General features: G+C 39.5%; 1 protein-coding gene across 1 annotated transcript in view; it reads left to right on the plus strand.

Annotated features, from left to right (window-relative positions):
- The window catches only part of RAD18 (RAD18 E3 ubiquitin protein ligase), a 63,142-nt gene that overhangs the window by 25,980 nt on the left and 16,082 nt on the right, over positions 1 to 21,080 (plus strand). Inside the window, exons 9-10 of the mRNA XM_010570311.1 lie at positions 5,654 to 5,788; positions 9,055 to 9,208. Of these exons, the coding sequence (XP_010568613.1) occupies positions 5,654 to 5,788; positions 9,055 to 9,208 (289 nt within the window). The remainder of the gene's footprint in view (positions 1 to 5,653; positions 5,789 to 9,054; positions 9,209 to 21,080) is intronic.

Genomic DNA, 21,080 nt, shown 5'->3' on the forward strand with positions numbered 1-21,080 from the left:
CTGCTCCTGGTGGCCACGCTATTTCTGATACCGGCCAGGATGCCATTGGCCTTCTTGGCCACCTGGGCACACTGCTGCTTAGAAAGAATACTCTGCTCATTTGGTTGACCTCTTCCCCTCCACCCTGTGCAGGCAACTGGGATTCAGTGCAAACCGGGTGATTTTTTTTCTGGTTTAGTTGTTGCTGTTTGTTTCATTTTTTTACACTGAGTCCCCTCTGTTTCTGCAAGACACCAGTGCCTCTGTTGGTTATTAAACCTGCTTCTGCCCTGACAGAATAACAGTGTTTTTTTAGGGAAGTATAACTGGAATAAATACTGAAGGGAAAGAAGAGAAGAGACAAAAAATAGGAAAAATATCACAGGAAGAGCTACAGTTCAATGATACAATTTTGTTTGGGTTTTTTGCTGGTTTTGGGAGGAGGTGTTTGGGGTTTTTTGGTTTGTTTTTTTTTGTTGTTTTTTTTTCAACAGAGAACTGATTCCTGCTAAACTTGGCCCTGGGAAAGCACGGTATTTTAAACTGTCTTTCTCCTTACTGTGTCCTTAAACTTGAGAATAGTGTTTTCTTTCTCCGTGGAACCATCTAACCATCTTTATGTTTAGTTTAGAAGCAAATGTTCTTGTGAGAGTTAAAGATTGCAGGACTTGCATCCTGTTGTAGTAATTTAGTACAGAAATGGCTAATGTAAACTGATTTTTACAGATGATTTCCTGGCCCTTCTTTATGTGTTTGTACAGCAGGTTTTAAATAGCATTACTTTGTACTTGGCTCCCTAGTGGTGTTTTATTATTCGCCATTCCTTTCCTGTTGTTTCCCACTCATTTTGCTTCACCTGCACTCTGCTTGTACCCTCAAACATGGTAGTTAGCCATATAATGTTAAAACGATATTCAATGAACATTAAACTTCTCTGCTTTCAGCCACAGAGGAGCAAAGCAATGAAGGGACAACTTGTTCTGATTATACTTAAGGGTGTATTTAAATCTGCAATATGGTCATATTTCCTGTGTTTCCTTGCATTGCTTCAGGCATATAAATTATTCCATAATGCAGCTAGATTTAGCCTTGTTGATTTTAGTTGGGTTTCTGTGAAGGCTAAATAAGGGCCTAAATCTTTAGCAAATTTTTCCTTTGCTTTTTGTTGCCGTTCCTGAGAATATATTTTTTTTAAGTATACATGCAGTGTTTGTGGTTTTTAATCTTAAGCATTCTCCTCTAATTCCAAGTAACTGGTTAATAATTATTCTTTTGCCATGCAGAAATCTCTAGCAATAAAATAAAAAAAAAACCAACCAAAAAATAAAATAATTTAAAAAGTATTAATCCCAAATTGGGTATTTTTCCCCACAAGGCTTTAGTAGCTTTGTAAAGAACAAATCCAAAGTTCAGTGACTGCAGGAGGCCCCCAGAGCAGAGCATGTCCCTTCTAACTAGTTACTGCTAGTTAGCTTGAACTAGCTTGTTAGTGTTCTGCTCAACACGGAAGGTGAGTCTGAACAAACTGAGTCAGCTGTGAGCAGGTTTGCCCTGATCGTTCGCCTCAGACGGGGGGGGACGTTTGGGGATGGCAGGGCTGGTGTGGAGTAAGCCAGGAGCGAAGGAGATGCCGAGGGGACATGCTGCTCTGGTGTGGTGCCCGCACGGCTCTTTTTAGGGCAGTGCAGTCATCAGAGAACTGATACTATACAAGAAACCCACTTAACTCGCTTTTTAAAAAATTTTGGGTGTGCACAAATTCCTTGTAAAGCTGGATCCCTGGCTGTGTTCACATTGCAACCTTGCATACAGTTGTATTGCGTGACTGGGGTGAGGTGTGGAAACAGGAGCCTGTCGGGCAGTTCTGCACCAGGCTGCTGTGCACTGCGGGCAGTGGCTACAGGCAACTGGCATCACCGGTCCTTCCTTTTATTTTTTTTGATCTGTTGTACACATTTTAGAACAAGAAGATACTAAGTGCTGTCTTAATTTTCCAAAACCAGGTATTTTATTGAGTTTATACTGTTAAAAGGATATGGCTTCAAAATATCAAGATCTCCAAGTGAATGAATTAGCCTGAGGCAGCTTATTTGAACATTTAAAGTTCTAAAAAAAAGTCTAAAAAAAAAAAAAAGAGAGGGGTAAAAAGAGAAGATAGAAAAATGTTAATGGGAACATATGGTTTTAAAATTAATAAAAAGTAGTGACCAAAGAGGTTAATGTTAACTAGTGTCAGCAAATTATTTCTCATAAAAGCAATAGGGAAGAAATCATAAGCATGAAAAAAGAATTGTACATTAAAATTAGAGGACAGTTAGAGATTAAAAGAACTTTTATCAAATGCCCTTTTTTCACCGTAGCACAGATGGACTTTAAAAAGCTTGATTATACAAGGAAGGCTTTTTTTTCCTTTTAATTTACAACATTTGCACCCTAGATCCCTAATTCACAGCTGACTTAATGAATTAATTAACTCCGGCATAAGTTCTGAATAAAAAAACCCAACCATATACTTTTTGTTCTGTATTACCATATGAAACACACAGCACACTGGAGCTATGTAAAAGCCTTGTTGAAAAGCAAGATGAAACAGCTGTGATACAACTCTTGGGTTTTTTTTTTTCTTCTTATCTTCTCTACAATTTCCCAGGCTCTTGGCAAATTGCAAATTACACTGTTGGTATTTTTTTTGCTTTTTTTGTGTGTGAAGTGTTTTTGAAATACCAACTAATATTTTGGCTTGATGAACCTGAGGATGGTTTATATGCTAGCTGGAAGCTCTGCTTGAGCAACCGCCAGAGTCTGTGCCTGGAAGGTACAATTAAATATGCTGTCCCCTGCAGTACCTTCCTTCTGCTCCTTGGGAACTGAGCGATACCCTCAACCTGTGTCAACTTAATTCTGCTTTTTTTCATGGTCAGGCCTCTATTTAAAGGGTTAAAAAAATCTACAGGAAAAGAAATACATTTGTTAAAAAGTCTTCTGTTGCTTTTTCTGCTTATAAATCTTTTCATTTACAATGTTATTCAGAGGCTTACTGATTTATGTTTTGTGTTTTTAAATATTTGTAATTATATCTGCGGTTGTTTTATTATTGAAATGCCTGTAGTTTTACGAAATGTGCGTGGTATGTCCTTTCAGCACAGTGGTGACTTACAGTGTATCTGAAGAGTGCCTTGTTTTGCCAGGACATTTCTTTTCTACTTGAAAAGCTTTGTAGTTACACCATAAAACAAAACAACAAAAAACAGTAACACTGGAAAAACTGAAGCGTCAAAGGAATTATGTAATGAATGTGCAGTGGTTCAAACACAAGCATCTGGGACAAGAACTTTCTTTTTATTAAAGGAGTTGTTGACCTTATGTGGCATTTTCAGCTATGCAGGGAGCAGGAGTCGGTTTTAAATCTCTTTCCGTCTGTGGGGCAGAACTTGATATGATTTTCTCTTGGCTTTTCCCCCTCCCGTCACTGCAGCAGCCCATAGATCTGGGTTAGATGCAGTGATTATTTATATGTGCCATACTCCACGCAGTGCTCGGCGAGGGCTGCCTGCTCCTTGAGGCACTGGTTGTGCCGAGCGGGATGCTGAGGCCAAGCAGTGTTGTGAGAAGACATGTCGTGGTTGAGGAAGAGGTCGGGGTGTTCGTGGGAGAAGCCAGACCCCACCGCCAAGCCGCGATCAGGAGGGATGGGGGAGTGCGGTGAGCAGGAAGGGAAGGAGATGGAGAACCGCCGGTGCATGCACTCGTAGTTTGGAAACCCGGGGAGTGCCCACGCTGCGCTGCGGGGAAGGTTGGGGTTGTTCCTTCCTCTCCCTACCCCGCAGAGGAAGAAGGTAGTCCAGAGACATTTGAAAAAAGAAAACAGAAGCAAACAAACAAAACAGAAAAGTTATGAGGGAGTTCTTTGTTTCAGCTGGGCTCACAGTTGTTTTCTAAGTACCCCGATTCACCAGGACATTTGCTTTGCTGTCATCGGTTAGACATCGCTCTCGGCACTTGTGGGGTGGGTGTGAAGCTTGTGCATGCACCCCCAGTGCAAGGGGGTGCACGGGTGGGCTGGCTGGGTGGAAAGTGGCTCAGTTTGCCCATTGCTAGCCCTCAGCTCTCATTTGTCCTGAGGATTCTCGTTCACTTTTCTGCCCATCCTCTGTGCTGGGGGTTGCCTTAGTCTTTCCTGCCAGTGTAACCTGGGCAGCATGTCTGTGGCTTTTACAGAGCAGTGATGTGTGTAATACAAGGTGCACTCTTTTTCTCAGGAGCTGCCTTATTTAGTCCATAGCTCTATTGCAACTGCTTGGGAAACTCTCCTTGCAGATGGTGCACGTGTGCTGCCAGTCTTCCGCTGTCGGCGGAGGAGGGAGCGTGGTGGTCCCCTGCTGCTGTGCAGAGTCCTGCTCCCTGCAAGGACGGATCGGAAGATACTCCCGCAGGGAGCTGGGATTTTATTGCGTGTTGGACCTCCATGAGCTGGTTGTCCGGACACCGTTGGGAGAGGCAGTACGGAGCCCAGAGGAAGGGTTGCGTGTGCTTCACCTTCTCGTGCCATTACAAACAGTTGCTTTGGCCCAGGGACTTCTTGGGTGTACATCGGGCCTTCCTGCCTCTGACGTGGAAAACATTTTGAATGCTCTTTCCATAGGCTAAAAATTAGGCTAAAGGTTTTAGCTGAAATATTTATTTGTCTCAACAGGACAAATCTGTTTCTCAGAGTGACTTTTTGTTGAAAGTCCTTCCAAATAAAGCAAATTCATGTTTGCTGCCTTTACTGTAACATATCAGTATAAAGCCATGCTTATGGACTGATAGACTTTCATGCTGTACTAGCTGTAGGTAGCTACAGTCAAATACGCTGTTTCAGTAGAAGTTGGTGCGTTCTGTGGGGAGAACAATGTGTTCCCTTCATGCCCAGCGAGGGTTAGGTAATCCGCATCATCTGTCTGAGGAGACCGGGTATTTTCCCAGCCTCTGAGTGAAGAATCTGAAGTATCTAGATTAAAAAACAACATTGTTTTGACTGAATACTAGAGAATTGCTTAAAACATACTAAGCAATTGAAAGTGCGAAGAGTATGCCAAAGAGCAATTAACTATGATTTAGAGGGTCTGAATCAAAACAATGTAAGCATGACACAAAAGCTTTCGACACTGCTTTATGGCAGAAACAGGGGAAGAACCCAAAGCAACTTTAAAGCAATTTGCAGAGTAGTTGTGAGATTTTACTCTTTCTCTCTAGCAGAGTGCTCCTTGCAGGACTATCTAGAACTAAAGCTAAGACTAAGACCATTGTCCAGATGCTCCTTGAGCTCTGACAGGCTTGGTGCTATGACTACAATATTAAATGTTGTCATAATGGTAATTGCAATACTTAACAAGTTTAGGAAAGAAGATGACCGATAATATAATGAAGAAACAAACACAGTTCTGTGCAAAAATTAAGTTTTCATCTGTGCAAGTGTTCTTGACTACTGGGTAACTCTGTAAAAGCATAGACACAGATTTGGATCATTAATAGATTATGGAACATATTGCAGTGATGAGATGGTTTTCATTTGCTGTAACAAAAATGTTTTTAATTCAGTATTTTGTTTATTTCTGTTCACATCTGTGTCACTTTTCATGGCATACCTTAAGAGTCCTATGGCAATGATCAGTAATGCACTGTTACATTTCAGGAAACAAACACAGAAGTGAATTTCAGGTTTTGGTGGATCAAGTAAATAACCGGTGGAAGAAAAGTGGTAAGAGGAAAACAGGAAGTGCTCAAAACAAAGAAGTTGTCACTGTCAAAGAATTGCCAGAGGCCACAGGTTAGTGATGTTTAATATAGTCCCCCTCTTCGATCCACACTAAGTGGGAGATTTCCCAAAGAAACGTTCTTTCCTGCCATTGTTGTCCTCCTGCAGTCCTTGGGGGGGGAAGGCATAAAAATCAAACAGACCGTAAAAACATTGACTGCCATTGATTTTAGTGTGATACATAAGCACAACCCATTATAAATACATGGTTTGTTTGATTTTAGTGGGATTGTATATAAATGTGCTTCATTTAGGTACATATTTTAATAAGCTGGTTGAAATGGGGTCTTAGGTTCCAATCCAAATCTACTGCAGTTGCCGAGAATGGGCATGTGACAATCTGCATCTTTGAAATTAAGGTGGTCATGGGTATTGCTTGCTGGGTTTCAGCTTTTCTGTATCATTAATACGATAGGGAGTCAGTGATTGGGAACTTCAAAGGTATTTGTGTGGATTGGAACAAGTATTTATTTGTCCTGAGGTTGAAGCAATAAAATACTTCAGCTTCTTTTAGACTGTTTATACAGTATGTTGCCTCTCTTTTTTTAACTTGCTTCACTTTGTGTTTATATATTTCAACACAGTGAAAAGTGGGAATGCATAACTGCAGTTACTCAGTCCTTTATGAGTTAAGAACAACATCTAGCATATTTGTTATCCTCACAACCCACAACATCAAAAAATTACCCATGTGTGCTTGTAACTTGTTCCCTATAGGCTTGTTCGGTCTCGTTTGTTTTATGTTACTGGTGGCTTTGGCAGTGTACATATATCTATGAATGTGTGATTTAGAAGAGCATTCCTCAACCTAATGTAACTTGTGGAGTTATAATCTATTCAAGATACTGAATTTTGGAGAGAATTCCATTGACCAGAATTGGATGCACTGTTGTCTGTATCCTTGGGAAAATATGGCAATTTAGTTTGTATCAGTTCTCACAAATCCCTGCTCTCTTGAGTTGAAATGAACTAATTTTTGGCTGTCTCCTGCGCCATCTTCTCTAGCAGGGGTCTCAAGAATAAAAATAAATGAAAATACCAATATAGTAGTATGAATTTTATCCTTATTGTTTCATGCAGGCCTTGATGCAATGCATAATCCTTTCCATGTGAAGGGTAAAACTTAAGGAATCGCAAGGATAAAGTGTGTCTTGTTTGACATAATTTACAGTAATGTTCCTCTTCTATAGCAGAGACAGAAACAATGTGTTATTAGATAATGGGATCACAGACTTTAAAATATTAATTTCTAGCTATGGTCTGTGGAGAGATTGGCTACTATGAATTACCATTTCTATCTTCTGTGTAAGCTTTTTCTTTGTGTGCTGAACCACAGACTTTGAGAAGCTGAAGTAAAGCCGTATGGTTTTTCCAGAAGAGTGCTCAGGTAGAAAATAACTTACATCAGGTGTATCATCCTGTATCATGTTGACTTAAGTATGTGATACCACCTTGTCTGGTTCTGACAAATCTACAAAATTTTCATTACGCTTTTTGTGCACTGAGCTTTCAATAATCTTTGAAATTTCAGTTTCTAGTTTTGTGCCAAACATCTGCACCTGGTTGACTGTTTTGTTTTGGTTTTTAAAAGGTTTACAGAAAGATGATTAATGGGTGAAGGAACAGATGCCTAAAGCCTGTTTCCTCAGTATTCCTTATTAACAGCAATTACCTTTTTATTAAACTGGAAATTATAATACACGAAAGGAAGAAAACCAGCAGTGGTTCTAATGACTTGCCATTTGAAAGCATAACTGCTGAGAAGAGCAACGGCTTTGTATGCATTCCTTACCCACTTTATTCAGATTCTCATGGAAGTAGTGGAATTGTACAGAATTAAAACATACTTTTTTTTTTTGTGGGGGGGTATATTTTGGTTTTCAAACCCTTCATATCTCCCATTGCCCTCTGCTGTAGTATTGGTTGATGTAACTTAAACCTCTCTGAAAATCTCGCTGGTTTTGGTGATGTTTTAATCATCCATTCCTGATTTACATCATCTTGTTTTGCATCTTTAAACCTAAAATTTTTGATTTCCAGTTGTTATATTTTATAATGTTTAAACATAGGGTTTTGCTTTGCCTAAGGGGATGCACCATAAAAATTTGATAAATATTTGTGAACCCTCTTCTGGGTTGCATTATTGCACAGGGCCTCTGCTATTTTTTTTAACCTGTTAATTTCAGAGTTATGTTTCATTAGTTGGACAACTGACTCACTGTAATCTGCTGGTTGTTTTCAACAGAAAAAAATATGCTCCTGATATTTAATTATGCATTTAGCGAAAGGGAAAGGGCAAGCTGTAGCTGAATTCAAAGCTTGTATAGGTCCTCCACACTCTAATTAGAGCTCTGCTTGGCCATTTCTGTCAGAATCATTTCTGGAGTGGTGGAAAAGTCAAAGTGGTTTGAGCAGGAATATAGCTTGGTTCATGAGGGTGGACAGAACACTTCCGTGAACAGCCATAGTAAGGATTATTAATGAGATGAGTCTCAGTATGGCTTTAATGTCCGGTGCAACTTTCTTCTTAAGTAACTCATTTGAAAATATTTGTGGGCATGGCATATGAGCAGTTTATCTTTACATACCATACTTCCTAGTCTATTTTTTTTTCCCTCTTCGGAGAGGTAGAAGGTATCTTTTCAGAGAACTGTTAATCTTTTTATAGATAAAAACACTTGACACAAAAATAATGGAATGATTTTACAATTTGTCTGATATGTATTGTCTAGAAGTTATTTTTCCTATTAAAAATGGAAATGTCAGTTATCTAGATTCACATTGTCTGTCTTAGATACATAAAGAAATAAATCGTAATGCTTCCTTTCTCAAAAACAAGCCTATTAACTTGTTCTGTAAAACTTTAAAGCTATCAAGCTGTCTTATGCAGTGGTTGAAGTGAACTGGTAGCAAGAAGCAGCAATCAGCGCTGTCTCATTAAGTGTTTGCTAATTTCTGAAATAAAGTTTCAGCTTATGAAATGTGACAAATATCCTTAGCCTTTATTTGTCTCCTTGTTTGTGTTTGAAACTCATAACAATGAAATGTTTCTGTCTCAGTCTCTGGTTCTTAGAGGGTGGGTTGTTTTTATTCACTATGCAAGAAAAGAAATTAAACCTTTAAAACTGAAAGTTTTGGGAAGCAAGTAAGTGGGAGTGAGGTGTTGGTATTTAAATATTTATAACTTTGTTTTTTCTTAAAACCTATCCCCAGGTTGCAAAAAACCAATAATATTTTGCTTTGTCATTCTTGCTAATCTCTTCCTTCCTTCTTGGTAGAACGTAAGGAAGAGCATCAGATGGCTGTCGTCCTTGGAAAAGCCCAGATACTCAAAACAGAAACTCCTGATGGCAAAAGTGAATCTCCTTCCTTGGAGGAAGGCCAGAGATCAGTCTCTCCTGCATTCTCACTGTCATCTGAATCAACAAGCAGGTTAGTGAAGACAAGTCTCTTCTCCCTGGTTTGTACCAGATTAGACCAAACATAGAAAACTTTGCCGGTAACCTCAAGCAATATATGTATCCTACTTCATAGGATGGGTTCTTAAGCTTGTGGGTACTGGCTACTGATTCATTCTCCTCCGTGTTTCTGGCTGTTCAGTTGCTTGAGGGATGGAGCTGAAATACATTCAGAATTCACTTAATAGTTTTGTAATGACTTGATAGAGGGGTGATAGTGTAAATGTTCCTTTTGATACAGAAACAGTGAGTGGAATGTCTGTGGAACCAGGAGAACATTTGGTGTTTCTCTTCCACTGCATTATCTTCCCTTCTGTTTGAAGTTTTATTTAGAGAGGTCCAAAAATTGATATAGCCTAAGTCTTTTAATAGCTCTTTGAGTACTGCTGTAAGAAATAAAATTTGAATGACCCATTATTTGCAGTCAGTGGTAGAATGTCACTGAACCTTGTAGTCCTGGCAGCCATTCACTTTTCTTTCTTCACACATTTAGTTTTGCTTCCTGAAATTGCCTTATTTGGTTTCAGAAAGTGAGAGATCAAGGAAAGCTTTATAAATAACGTAAGATTTTATGCTTTTGATAGTTCGATGATAATTTTATTGGAAGGAGACTCAGCTGTTACTGCTGATAAGATCTATCTAGTTTTTGAAGGTAGTGTTTGTATCTGTTTAAGGTACTTCATGGATCATAATTTGCTCTCTACTACTGATCAGTTGTCAAAGACGACAATGATGAATACTTAGATAAACATCCTAGTGCAATACTGGTTGCTGTGGCCCCACTTTATGGAGGAAAAGTGGAAAAAGTCATTGGAAACAAATACAGAATAACTTTGCTGATATATCTCTAAAAGCAAAAGAGCTAATCTTGAAAATAATCTTGTTATCCTATTGATAACAGAAATGAGAGGAGAAGGCACCCTTTGCAGGTCTGCATTACTAGGAAGAAAAGGGTTTCCTATGTTTAGAAGTGGGAGATAATCAGAGGAAGTAGCTGAAGGTCAGCAGCTGAGCTAGGAGTAACATTTCTTAATTTCCCACCCATTATACCCATAGTATGTGCCTCTTCCTCCTTGTTCTGCAAATATTAAGAATAATATAGTGCTTGGCTTCATCATCGTTTATTAAAAGAACAATTTAGTTGTTGAAAATAACAAACAAATTTTTATAAATTCATTTTGGTTCACGAAGAGTTTTTAAAAGTCAGCATGGGGATTAAAGATGTTGCTTTTCACAGAGGTAAATACTAAATGGTGAATGAAAGCCTAGGAAGACATAGGAAAGAGGAGATCAACTCGGGGGATTAGAGAGCATCAAATGTTAAATATCTTTGTTTTATATGATAAGATTTTGCTGCCTGTTTCCATTTACTTGAACTAAATGGGAGCATATAGTAAACATTTGTCAGTAAACAGCAGTATGCTGGCTGGGGAGGTCACTTACGTGGAGGCAGAAAGGGTCTTTGTGGCTGTTTCAAAATATCAGTATGTTTTTGTTTGGCTTCAAACTTGCGTTATATACCAGTAAAGTTGTTCCCCTCCTGGTGGCCTTTCCCCTCTCTACTGTATGTGTCTTTCTACCTGAATTGTTACCGTAAAATTGATAAACGTGGCATATCATTGTATTTGCTGTTTAATGTGCAACAGACCTATTAGGATTACTGATGTACTAGTTTTATCTAAATTTCTCAGGATGTCATGCAAATGATGATAGTTTATCCTTCCCTGTGATGCAGGTAACTCTTATCTCAGTAATTTCTTTACTTTTAAAGTAGGGCCCAGTGCTCTGGACTCATGAAGAGACTTGCACACTGTAATACCGATATTTGAGTACCTTATTTTCAGGTCTGTGGTCTTCAGAGCAGTATCCACAGATCTCAGTAGGACACACTGAATCACAGAGGCTGGGTGACCCTCTGGAGATCGTCTAGTCCAACCCTGTGCAGAGCAGGTCAGCTGGAGCAGGCTGGTCAGAACCTTGTCCAGTTGGGTTTTAATATCTCCCAGGATGGAGACTCCATACCCTCTCTGGGCAACCTGCTGCAGCGTTTGACCACCCCCACAGTACAAAGGCTTTTTCTTATGTTTTGAGGGAATTTCCTGTGTTTCAGTTTGTGCCCATTGCCTCTTGTTCTGTCACTGGATACCGCTGAGAATAGACTGTCATCTTTGCTCCCTCCCATCAAGTATTGCTACGCATTGATAAGATCCCCTTGAGCCTTCTCTTCTGAAGGCTAAACAGTCCCAGCTCTCTCAGCCTCTCCTCTGAAATCTTAGAAGAATTAAGGGTGTCAGAATTGGCTTTGCGTGAAGCAGCATGCTGAGCGGTGAGTTGTAAGGACTTAGCAGTGGACACCACAGGTCAGAGCATCTTTGCGTTCTGCCCTTGGCAGCATGCAGGTGCCTGGCTTAGCAGCATTGCCTTGTGATTCACAGCCAGAGCCCTCCTGGTTTTAAGCACTGAAGCCCTTTTAGAAGTGGACTAAGAGCTAAGCCCTAAACTGGAGGGGGAGATGCACCTCCTGAAAGATTCTTGCAGGCTTGCACTGTTCTGGGTTGTGACTGTCTCTTCCTGAAGCTGTTCCACTCAAGATCTGTACTGAAAGATGAAATGGGCCAGGGAGAACAACTCTTCAGCGCTCGCTTAAAAGGGAAGAAACTGGCCCTGTGGCTTTGTTCCAGAGTGGTTTTATGTGCCTGAAGCCTCAGCTTTCCAGTTTGCAGCTTGGGCCATGGCTGCTCTGCTGCTGGTGGGCGGTTCTGGGGAAGCACGTGGCAGCAGGATCCTGACATTTGGTTTGCGTAGCAGTGGTGTGCAGGAACCCAGGCAGAAGCTCTTGCCCAGGGCTAACGCAAGGCTGACTCTCGCAGATTTGTACAAGATGTCAGGTTTGACAGGTGCGCCGATGATAGATGGAGCTGCTTCATCCTCACTGTGCCTGCTGTTGCAGTTGCCCTAGAGCTCTGATTGTTATTTTAGTTCCACAAAATCAATGCCTTCAGCTTGGCTCTTCATCCAGAATTTAAACAAGGTGTTCCTGTTCTTCCCTATTTTACTTTTTTTTTGATTGCAAATTAACCTTTTGGCATTAAAGACCTTGGAAAATTTGGAATTTTAATCTTACAGAGTGAGTTCTTGGGAGGTAGAAAGGGCTTGTATTAGCTCATCCAAGTTATTAAATCTCTGTTTCACTGCCAATTTGGTGTGTGAATGACGTTATGAATGATTCTCGCTATGGCCTTTGACATCAAAGTTAAACCTTTATTCTTTACCTTTTTCTGTCTGCAGGCTTGTGTATATCAGCTTTCAAGTCTGGATGAAAGTGTGTCTGAGAGACTATAAGAAAGTTTGCTGAAGGATATTAGCATGTGGCAGTTACTAATGATCTGAATGTGCTTTCATGAACCAAGTTGGCAGATTTTGTTGGACAGTGTGCATTTGTTTGCGCTATGTCTGGCTCAAGGCAGAGTTGTTTATTCCTTCTTTTTATGCATTCACTCTCTCCAGATGAAATATTTCCACAGACTTCTTGAATCAAACATAGAACTTTCAGCTGTACAGACCAGTGGGTATGCATCACAGATATTTGGACCGTCTTTTAAAAAAAAAAACATGCTTAGTAACTCCCTGTGGTTTACTCTTAAATTCAACTCCTGTGGAACAGGAACAGAATTACTGGAGTCTGCACAGAATTGTTTTTTCAGAATCTCTCTGGGATTTTCTCTTCACTTTCCTACTTTGTGCATATGCCCTGATTTGTATGTGTGGTGTGTTTTTTATTTATTTTTCTTTAAATGTAGGGCAGTTTGCTTAACCTTAAAAGCTAGCTACTGCGCTGGTCAAGAAGTTCAACAAAGTGGTGGGTTTTTGTGGGGGGGTGGGGTGGGGGGGGGGGGTTCCTGGCTTTTTTTTTTTTTTTTTTTTTTTTTTTTTTGACACCACACCAACACCACCCTCCCCCCCTCCATTATATTGTGTATAAAACTCAACTGATTGGCAGTTGGGATCTGGAGTGTGCCTTGGGGCATTACACACTGTAGATTCGCATCCTTTACATCAAAAACCCTGTTTTTATACTCTGTTCAAAAAGAAGTGAAATCAGCAATAATAATACAGTGAAAGCTTAGCTAAAGTGACAAATGATGCCTTGTGATGCATGGAAGGCCCCTCTCATTTGACCACAGTGTTCCTCATGCTAAACTGTACCTTTCTGAAGAACACTCCAGTGCACTTTCCTGTGTTTTCTGGGAAACAAAGGTTACAGGGATCACCCCTCTCCAAATACTGATGTGGGGGAACTCTTATGAAAAATAATGAAATGTGCTTTTTGTCTTTACTATTTCTGTTCCCGATAGCTACTCTGAAAAAACAGCAGGTCTGATGTCCCAGTGCAATACCCAGGTCTTTGTTTGGTCCTTCGAGAAATGTCAGGTTCTGCCATGTCTACACACTAGCTTTGGACTGCAGAGTTCTGTATGTTGAACTGTGGCTCGTACTCCCAGTACGCTGCTTACACGTTTCTGGTATAATCAAAATGGACCTGAATTATGGCGAGATTTTCAGGGACTGTAAAAAGTAGGTGTAGTCATATAAACTGCATGAAAGAAAGAGATTTATTTTGTCACTCTATGGTTACCATGGGGTTAATGTTTTGTTAGTTGTAGTGAAATAAATATAGCACAAATAAAAAAAGAATGATTTAGATTTTTAGGGTTTAAGGAGCATTGTGCTATTGTACCAAGTAATGATTTTCTGAGGCTTGTATTTTATTTCTGATAATAAGAGGATATCCTTTGACAAGGGTAAATGTTTTTCACATTGAAATGTCAAAACTTGAAATATATTTGGAAGTCCAAATCTGCATGCTGTGTTTTTATGAAGCGAGCACTTCAAAATGGAGGGCTGATGTTATGACGGATTAAAAGAAAAATTAGGATTTTGAGCAGCATGTAGAATATAACAAAACAATCCTGAAGTTGGAGAGTTAAAATATTTGCTCTGTAAAAAGAAGCTGCAAGTAAATTAGTGATTTTTATGTTTTCTCCTTCATAAGACCTTCTGTCTCTTGTCAATCTCATATCAATATTTGCTAAAGGAGCAGTTGGTCAATATTAGAAATTGATACATTGTACAGTAATCACTGATGTACTGATATTATTCAAAAGTTGATACTTTAATTGAGAAAATGAAAATTTTTACACCTGCTGGAAAAAAGATGCAGGCCATGCATGGGGGTTATAGCATTGACCCAAACATGTCTCTTCATACATTGATGATCCCACCAAGAGAGCAAAATGTCCCTAAGAGGTAAACTCTAAAACAAAGCCATGACTTTTAAAGGATAATTTTTCAAAGCTATGAAGTCATACATAAAGCTTTCATAGAACTTTAGTGCTCCATATAAATAGTCCCAGTGCGTTCTTTTACTTTCTGGGACTGAAGCCAAATTTTATGCAAATACTTAAATGATAGGAAAATTAGGAAAGAAACTAGGTGGGACAATGATAAGCCAGTTAATGAAGTATGTAGAGGAAATATTCTATTTAAAGTATTTTATATAATGGGGATAATATTCATTTTTTTAAACAAATTATTTCTCTTTAAAACTTTGTGTTAGAAGAAAAATGCCAGTTCTTGATGGCTAGAGTGAAAGACTTGCAACAGTAGACAATACATATTGTTGGCCTCGTCTGAGATATTAAGGTGTATACTGAAACACAGTGACTTAATTTTGAAATCTTGGTGGAAAAGTGCTATATCCACAGCTTGTATAAATCTCTGCCGTTGGAATACATGGAGCGACTGCAGCGTCTGCCAGGTGAAATTCATGCCCAAGTAAGGGGCCTCATTTGCAATAAGTGGGGCCTTTTGGCATTAAGGTTAGGAGCTACTGATCACGATCTAAGATCTGGATTGAGCTGGTCACTTCTTCTTGGATTTATGTGCTTTGCAGAATTTGGGCTTTAGTTCGTCAGCGGAAGAAGAGGTAGAAATATGGAGCTGTGCTTCAGTTAGTCTGGAGTTCACTGGATGGCAGAAATGCTCTGAAAACCTCTGAGTAGACATCAGTTTGTCAAAGAGACCGTTGACGGGATGGAACGGTTGAAAAAGCTGTGTAAGCTGTTCCCTGGCAGTTGCTTCAGTCTGAGTTTAAAGAAAGCGTTGTCCTGATCCCTAGGCTGGCCATCACTGTCAAATGAGAGAAGTATATGAAAATGTGTTGATCAGGGGAATAACTGCCTTTTTCAGTTCTTTAGTACATTTTTAACTTAATAAATCTTGAACCACTTTGGCTCAGAGATGATGTATATTACAATGTTAGATAGGAGTGTTTAATCCTTGATTTTTGGCCTCAAATATGGGTTCATTGTGGAAGGATGATGATAATTCTCTGCTATGTTGTTGATTCATAGCTTTCTTCCAAAAACTGTGAGCCGTTAACAAATGGCCAAGAACTATGAGGCATGGTGGAGACAGTCCCGGAGAAGTAATTTCAAACAGTAACAGGGGATGACCTCAGATGTGTATGGGGGAAAGTGATTATATATGGCATGTATCCAGAAGGACATCAGTCCCTAGTCTAGAGCCATGGGGTTTGGACATCTTTGAGCCCTGAAAACAGACGTGAGTACACCAGGGCTCTCCAGTGCTTTAGCCTAGATGTCCCAACTGGGACATCTCCTGGCCAGACTCCTAAGGAAAGCAGTTAAGATAGATCCAGCAGATCTTTTCCTCTTCTAAAGGCAGAGCCTCAAAGGTGTGCTCTCGAGCTGCAGAGGAGGCCACTGAAAGCCAAGAAAGCCTGGAAAGAGTCAAGAAAAACAGTGAAACAGTGGAACCTGTGTAATATTTAGTATAGACGAGAACCCTCCATGGGGAGTCCTGGGGAAGGTCCAAGGCTGGCAAACCTGCTGTCCTCCAAAGACAGGAAGAAAAAGCCATGCTCAGTGGTGCCAGCGGTGTGTGGTTTGAAGGGGAGGTACTGGGAAGCCAGGGAAGACTTTGTAGTAAATAGTTAATCTTGGACATTACACAGGATTTAAGGCCACTCCAGCAGCAAGCTCATACTATTTATCACAGGCAGGTCAAAGTGGAAGCAGGATTGCGAGGTGGATAAAACCATTTTCCCTCACTCCATGGGACTGGGCATTCACCTTCAAGTGACATTGGTAAAATGAGACAAGCTGTAGTTTAGTTCTTATGCTGGCATTGAGGAAAAAAACGCACAATGTATGTGCCAGAGCTAAGTACATAATGCATAACTAGATGGACTGATTAAAGGACACTGGCTGTTCACCATGAAGCCAAGAAGGAACTTAATCTGCCTTAAAATAAACAAATTCAAAGAGACATTTGCGCCTTTCATTTTTAGAAAGAGACATGTTATTCACACTTATGTCAGCTTTTTTGTCTCTATTTTAAGGTGATATGTTTATCTTAAAAAAAAAAAAAAGGGGGGGGGGGGGCAGTCAGATCTAAATGATGGTCAAGAAAGGAATAGTTTACTCTTGGTTGATTGTCTATAAGTGCTCAGAAGAAACTAATCCTGCAGAAAAGTGAGGCAGAGTTGGGGAATTGCCCGAGTCGCTGGAGCTGCACTTTTCTCAATGTGGAGACATGACTAAGTCTAGGAAATGAAACCTCTTCGCACCCTGTCACCTTGTCTGTCAGCCTATTGCATCTTCAGCAGCTAAGTTTCAGAACTTTAATGTTTTTGCTATAAAAATTTACTCATCTGGAACTGATATGTAAAATTTTAGGATAGAATAATGACCTTTAATAAACAAGAGGACAGAAAACCTCTTGTGGTAAATTGTCTTGGATTTGGAGTCTGAATAATGTCCAAAGATGTTTTGCTTTGTCTGACCTCAGTATAGGTGGGTATCTATGGGGTATTGAAAAGGCAGAAAATACTGAAGAAATGAACAAAACCATTCTAAATTCTGTGATCTCTTTGGTCCTCCTAAGCCAAAATTTATAGAAACAACATACATAATGAGGTAGCCATTTCTTTTTTATTTAATTCATTTTCTTCGGTTTAAGGGCTAATCATTCAGTGATAAGAAGAGCTTAGGAGTTTTCTTCAGGGAAAAAAAAAAAGGATTATTTTAAGGTATTAATTCAATTGGTGGTCAAAATTTCTTTTGTGTAGTTGAAACTGGTTTTTGATAATTGTTTTTCAACTGTCTGGCATATTTAAGGTTTTTTTTTTTTAATTTGCAAAGAATTCTTTTCCCCTGCATGTGGAAGAAAGGTATATAATTACTTCAACTCAAAATCAAGCAATTGTTCAGTCTTTGTAAAAGAAATTCATGTTTAAGAGAGAACTGTTTCATTGAGTGACTGGCTTGGAACAATGGATTGTTTGAAGAAATTCTGAAACAAAGGGCTTTTTAGCTACAGCTGGAAAGTTCATAACCTTGCAGTTTGGTTTTGTACAGTTATGTGTATATATATATGCTCAGTCTCTCAATGCAATTATGGCATAAGAGTTGATTTGGTTTGCTGGGGGACTCTGATTACTCTTGAGTTGATAGCCCATTCACATCTATGTGTATAGGCTAAGGTGGTAACTCACTCTAGGACATTTTGTGCTCGGTTTTAAAATAATTTGGTAGGCATAGACTGTGAATTACACATGCAAATTATGAACTTGCTTTATTGTTCTGAGTGTTAGCCAAGTTTTTTCACTTTTATTGTTTTGCTTGTGACAAACACAGTTGATGATAAATGATAATAACGCTACATTTTTCAAGGCAAGGAAGTACATCATGTTCAGGCATCAAACCTGTTCTTTTTCTATTTTAGTGGACTAAAAGCACACAAATAGCCCCCTGTGTCCCCCCCGCCTTGTTTTTTTTTAAATGTAACTGGAACATTGGAGTAGGTTTTAGAAATATGATAATAACTCATTCCTTGGGCATCCAGTTTGTGTACTGAAAATGAGTTTTTGACGGACTTATAATTTTGAGAGTAAAAAAAATGCTGGACTTCAAAACTTGCCCCATCCACCATTGTTTTTACATTGTGTTTTACCATGTTTATCATTTGAACATTTCATATTCGATTTGGTGCTGAAATAAGAAATTTAAATGGTTGCCTGAGTACTCATGCATGGGGCTGGGGTTTGGGCTGTGCCTGTTCCTCTTCCAGTTATTGTAAGCAGTGGTATTGATAATTGGTGCAGGGATAAAACATTTTTCCCTATAAATGCTTTAATTTCAGGTGACTTTGTTTCCATATTAAGACTGCTCTGTTGGGTAATGTTTGTAATTCCACAGATTTATTTTGCAGTTCATGAAAGTTCCTGGGGAGTCATTGAAGAGTTTCTAAAATTGCATGCAAAACTTTTAAATCGATTTTGTTTCAAAATAATTTTCTCCATATGGCACCAGCGCTTTGTGTATATTTTTGGTATCTTTTTCCTTTTTATGACTAAATGTGCATGTGTAAAAGGTTTCTCTGATCTAATCTGGTGGTGTTTTTCTCCCTTGAAATCCTGTTGGTGGTTCTATAGTTGTCACCACAGTAACATCTGATGAATCTTACTTCAGAGGGGAGAACAGGCAACAGGAGGAGACAAAGTGGTAATGGATGAAAAGAATCTTGCCACCTTATAAAAGTTGCATGCCATTTTTATTAATTTATTTAAGAAAAGCTTTTTTTTTTTTAAAAAAAAAAAGTACTTTTGCACATGATTCCCAGTCTCCCAGTGTGTCCTAGGAACTGGTGTTTTCTAATGCATTACACTGAGGGTGTGGAGATCTCTGCAGCGGAATCCTAGCTCAACGTAGGGCGTGTTCAGACGTTGGAAGTGATGCGGTGTGTTCCTGCTGCAAGGACATGCTGGCTGGTGTCTCTGGGAGAGATCCAGGCTGATGAGAGGCACTGGTGTTGAGCCATGGGCATGGAGAATCCGTAGTGCGGGCTGCGCTGGTGCAGTGGGCAGGGGGACTGGGAGCCACCGAAAGTGTGTGTGCGGTCGGGAGAGCCTGGGGTGACAGTGAAAACTGTATGGTGAGCAGGAGCAGCCCAGCAACGCGCTCTTCTGCTGACTGCCTAAACCAGATGTTGTACCCCAAGGGCTCTCTTTGAGTGATCGGGGTATGCCCAAAGCATTCTTAACGCACCCTGAGCCTTGTCAGCTGCCTGATGACATTATTTGGGTTTAAATTCCTTCTGTTTGAATTATTATCTTCTCTCTAATGATGCAATATGTTATTGAATATTAAGTGTTTCAGTGAACTTCTGACTCCTGTTCTCAAAAATCAGGTAATGAGCCAAGATGTTAGACTTCTGTCCTGCTTGGGGTATGGAAGTTGTATACAAAATGATTCTTGCTTTTTCATTCGTAACTCTCCAACAGAGATAATGCAAAGACAGTCATCTCTAGGTCTTGGTAAGGAGTGCTGTTTACCATATATTTGCACAAAGTGGTCTTCTTCCAGTGAAAATGTTACTGAAATGGTAAAGATGGGCAGCAGACTGTGGTACCTGCACTGGGAGGTGTGCTGGGGCTTCCTGGGGCTGAAATGGGTGATGAGCAGCTTTCACCTTCCCTTGTCTTAGGGACTGGAAATGTGGCTCCACCTTTGAAAAGTGCTCAGTAAAATCACTATGTGGGTCTACTATACCAAGACAACTTCTCTAGTATGAGACAAGTTGTTTGTTAAAACTTTTTTTGGCAGAAATACCCTTTGTAAACTTCAACAGTTGTCCGTGTTATCAGGACTCTGCTTTGCTGTGCTGGAATCTGTCCTGTGAGAATGAGTGGTTTTGGGCTGTTTTCCTTAATATGTGCTGTGAACAAACATAAATGCACTGATATCTGTGTATAAAGTTATGGCTTGGGGGATGTATTTTTACAATTTATGCCTGCTGTCTTCTAACAAACAGGATTAATTTTGTTGTAAAACCTTTAAAGTAAATCCAAGAGAACTGGTATCCAACTGCTGTCCCATGGTTTACACTAAAATCTCCCAACTGTTTGTGTAACATAGTTTGTTATGTAATTTCTGCAATAACGTACAGACTGTTTGAGCTGACAGGCATCTTTATGAAAGAGAGTTTCCAGAAAACAACATTTTCCAACTTGTTAGTTGATTTCTGCAACCCTGCAATTTGGCATATGCTTGAGAACTTTACAATAGTTTATATCACAGAGCCTGAACATGCAGTAAAAGTTATTGATCAATAATTCACCAAGTATTGTGGTCACTTAATTCAGATTTTATTGAAATCTGACAAAATTTTCTTATTATTTAAAATACAGGCTGAAATCATCTGTCTAGTTGTTTGGATTTTTTTTAACTTTGAGCAATGAAGAGGTCTGTCTGATGTCACTGAGCTCATATGTGTAGTTAAATAAATATGTGTGTGTGTATGTACATGTGTTCATATATCTACACAGACACGGATTCTTCCAATGTTGATACAGTAGTGATAGCTGAATTTAATAATACCCTGATTTAAGTAGCCTCTGTGACTACTGTAAAATACATACAAATGTAGCAAGCAAAATTCTGCTCCATCGTTGTTGAGGGCACGGTAAGCAACCGTGTCGCGTTAGTGCCTTGAGGAGATCCAGTAAACAGGTTCCTTTAGCAGCTGACATGAACACCTAATTTCCGCAATGGGAGCCGTTCTTCATCTTTGCAGATGGGTGCTTTGCCTCTAGTCCAGTGAGCATTGTATAACTCTTCACTACTAGAAAAGCTTTAAAGATACATTTAAATTTTATGTAGGCCTAAGTGTTTAAAAGAAACAAAATAACCATAAAGACTTTATGCATTTATGTGCTTGCTCTTACAAAAGCAGTCTGGGATGGCATTTTGGGCTGTTATTAC

This window comes from Haliaeetus leucocephalus, unplaced genomic scaffold, assembly GCF_000737465.1.
Source record: "Haliaeetus leucocephalus isolate CR32 unplaced genomic scaffold, Haliaeetus_leucocephalus-4.0 Scaffold2, whole genome shotgun sequence".
NCBI lineage: Eukaryota > Metazoa > Chordata > Aves > Accipitriformes > Accipitridae > Haliaeetus > Haliaeetus leucocephalus.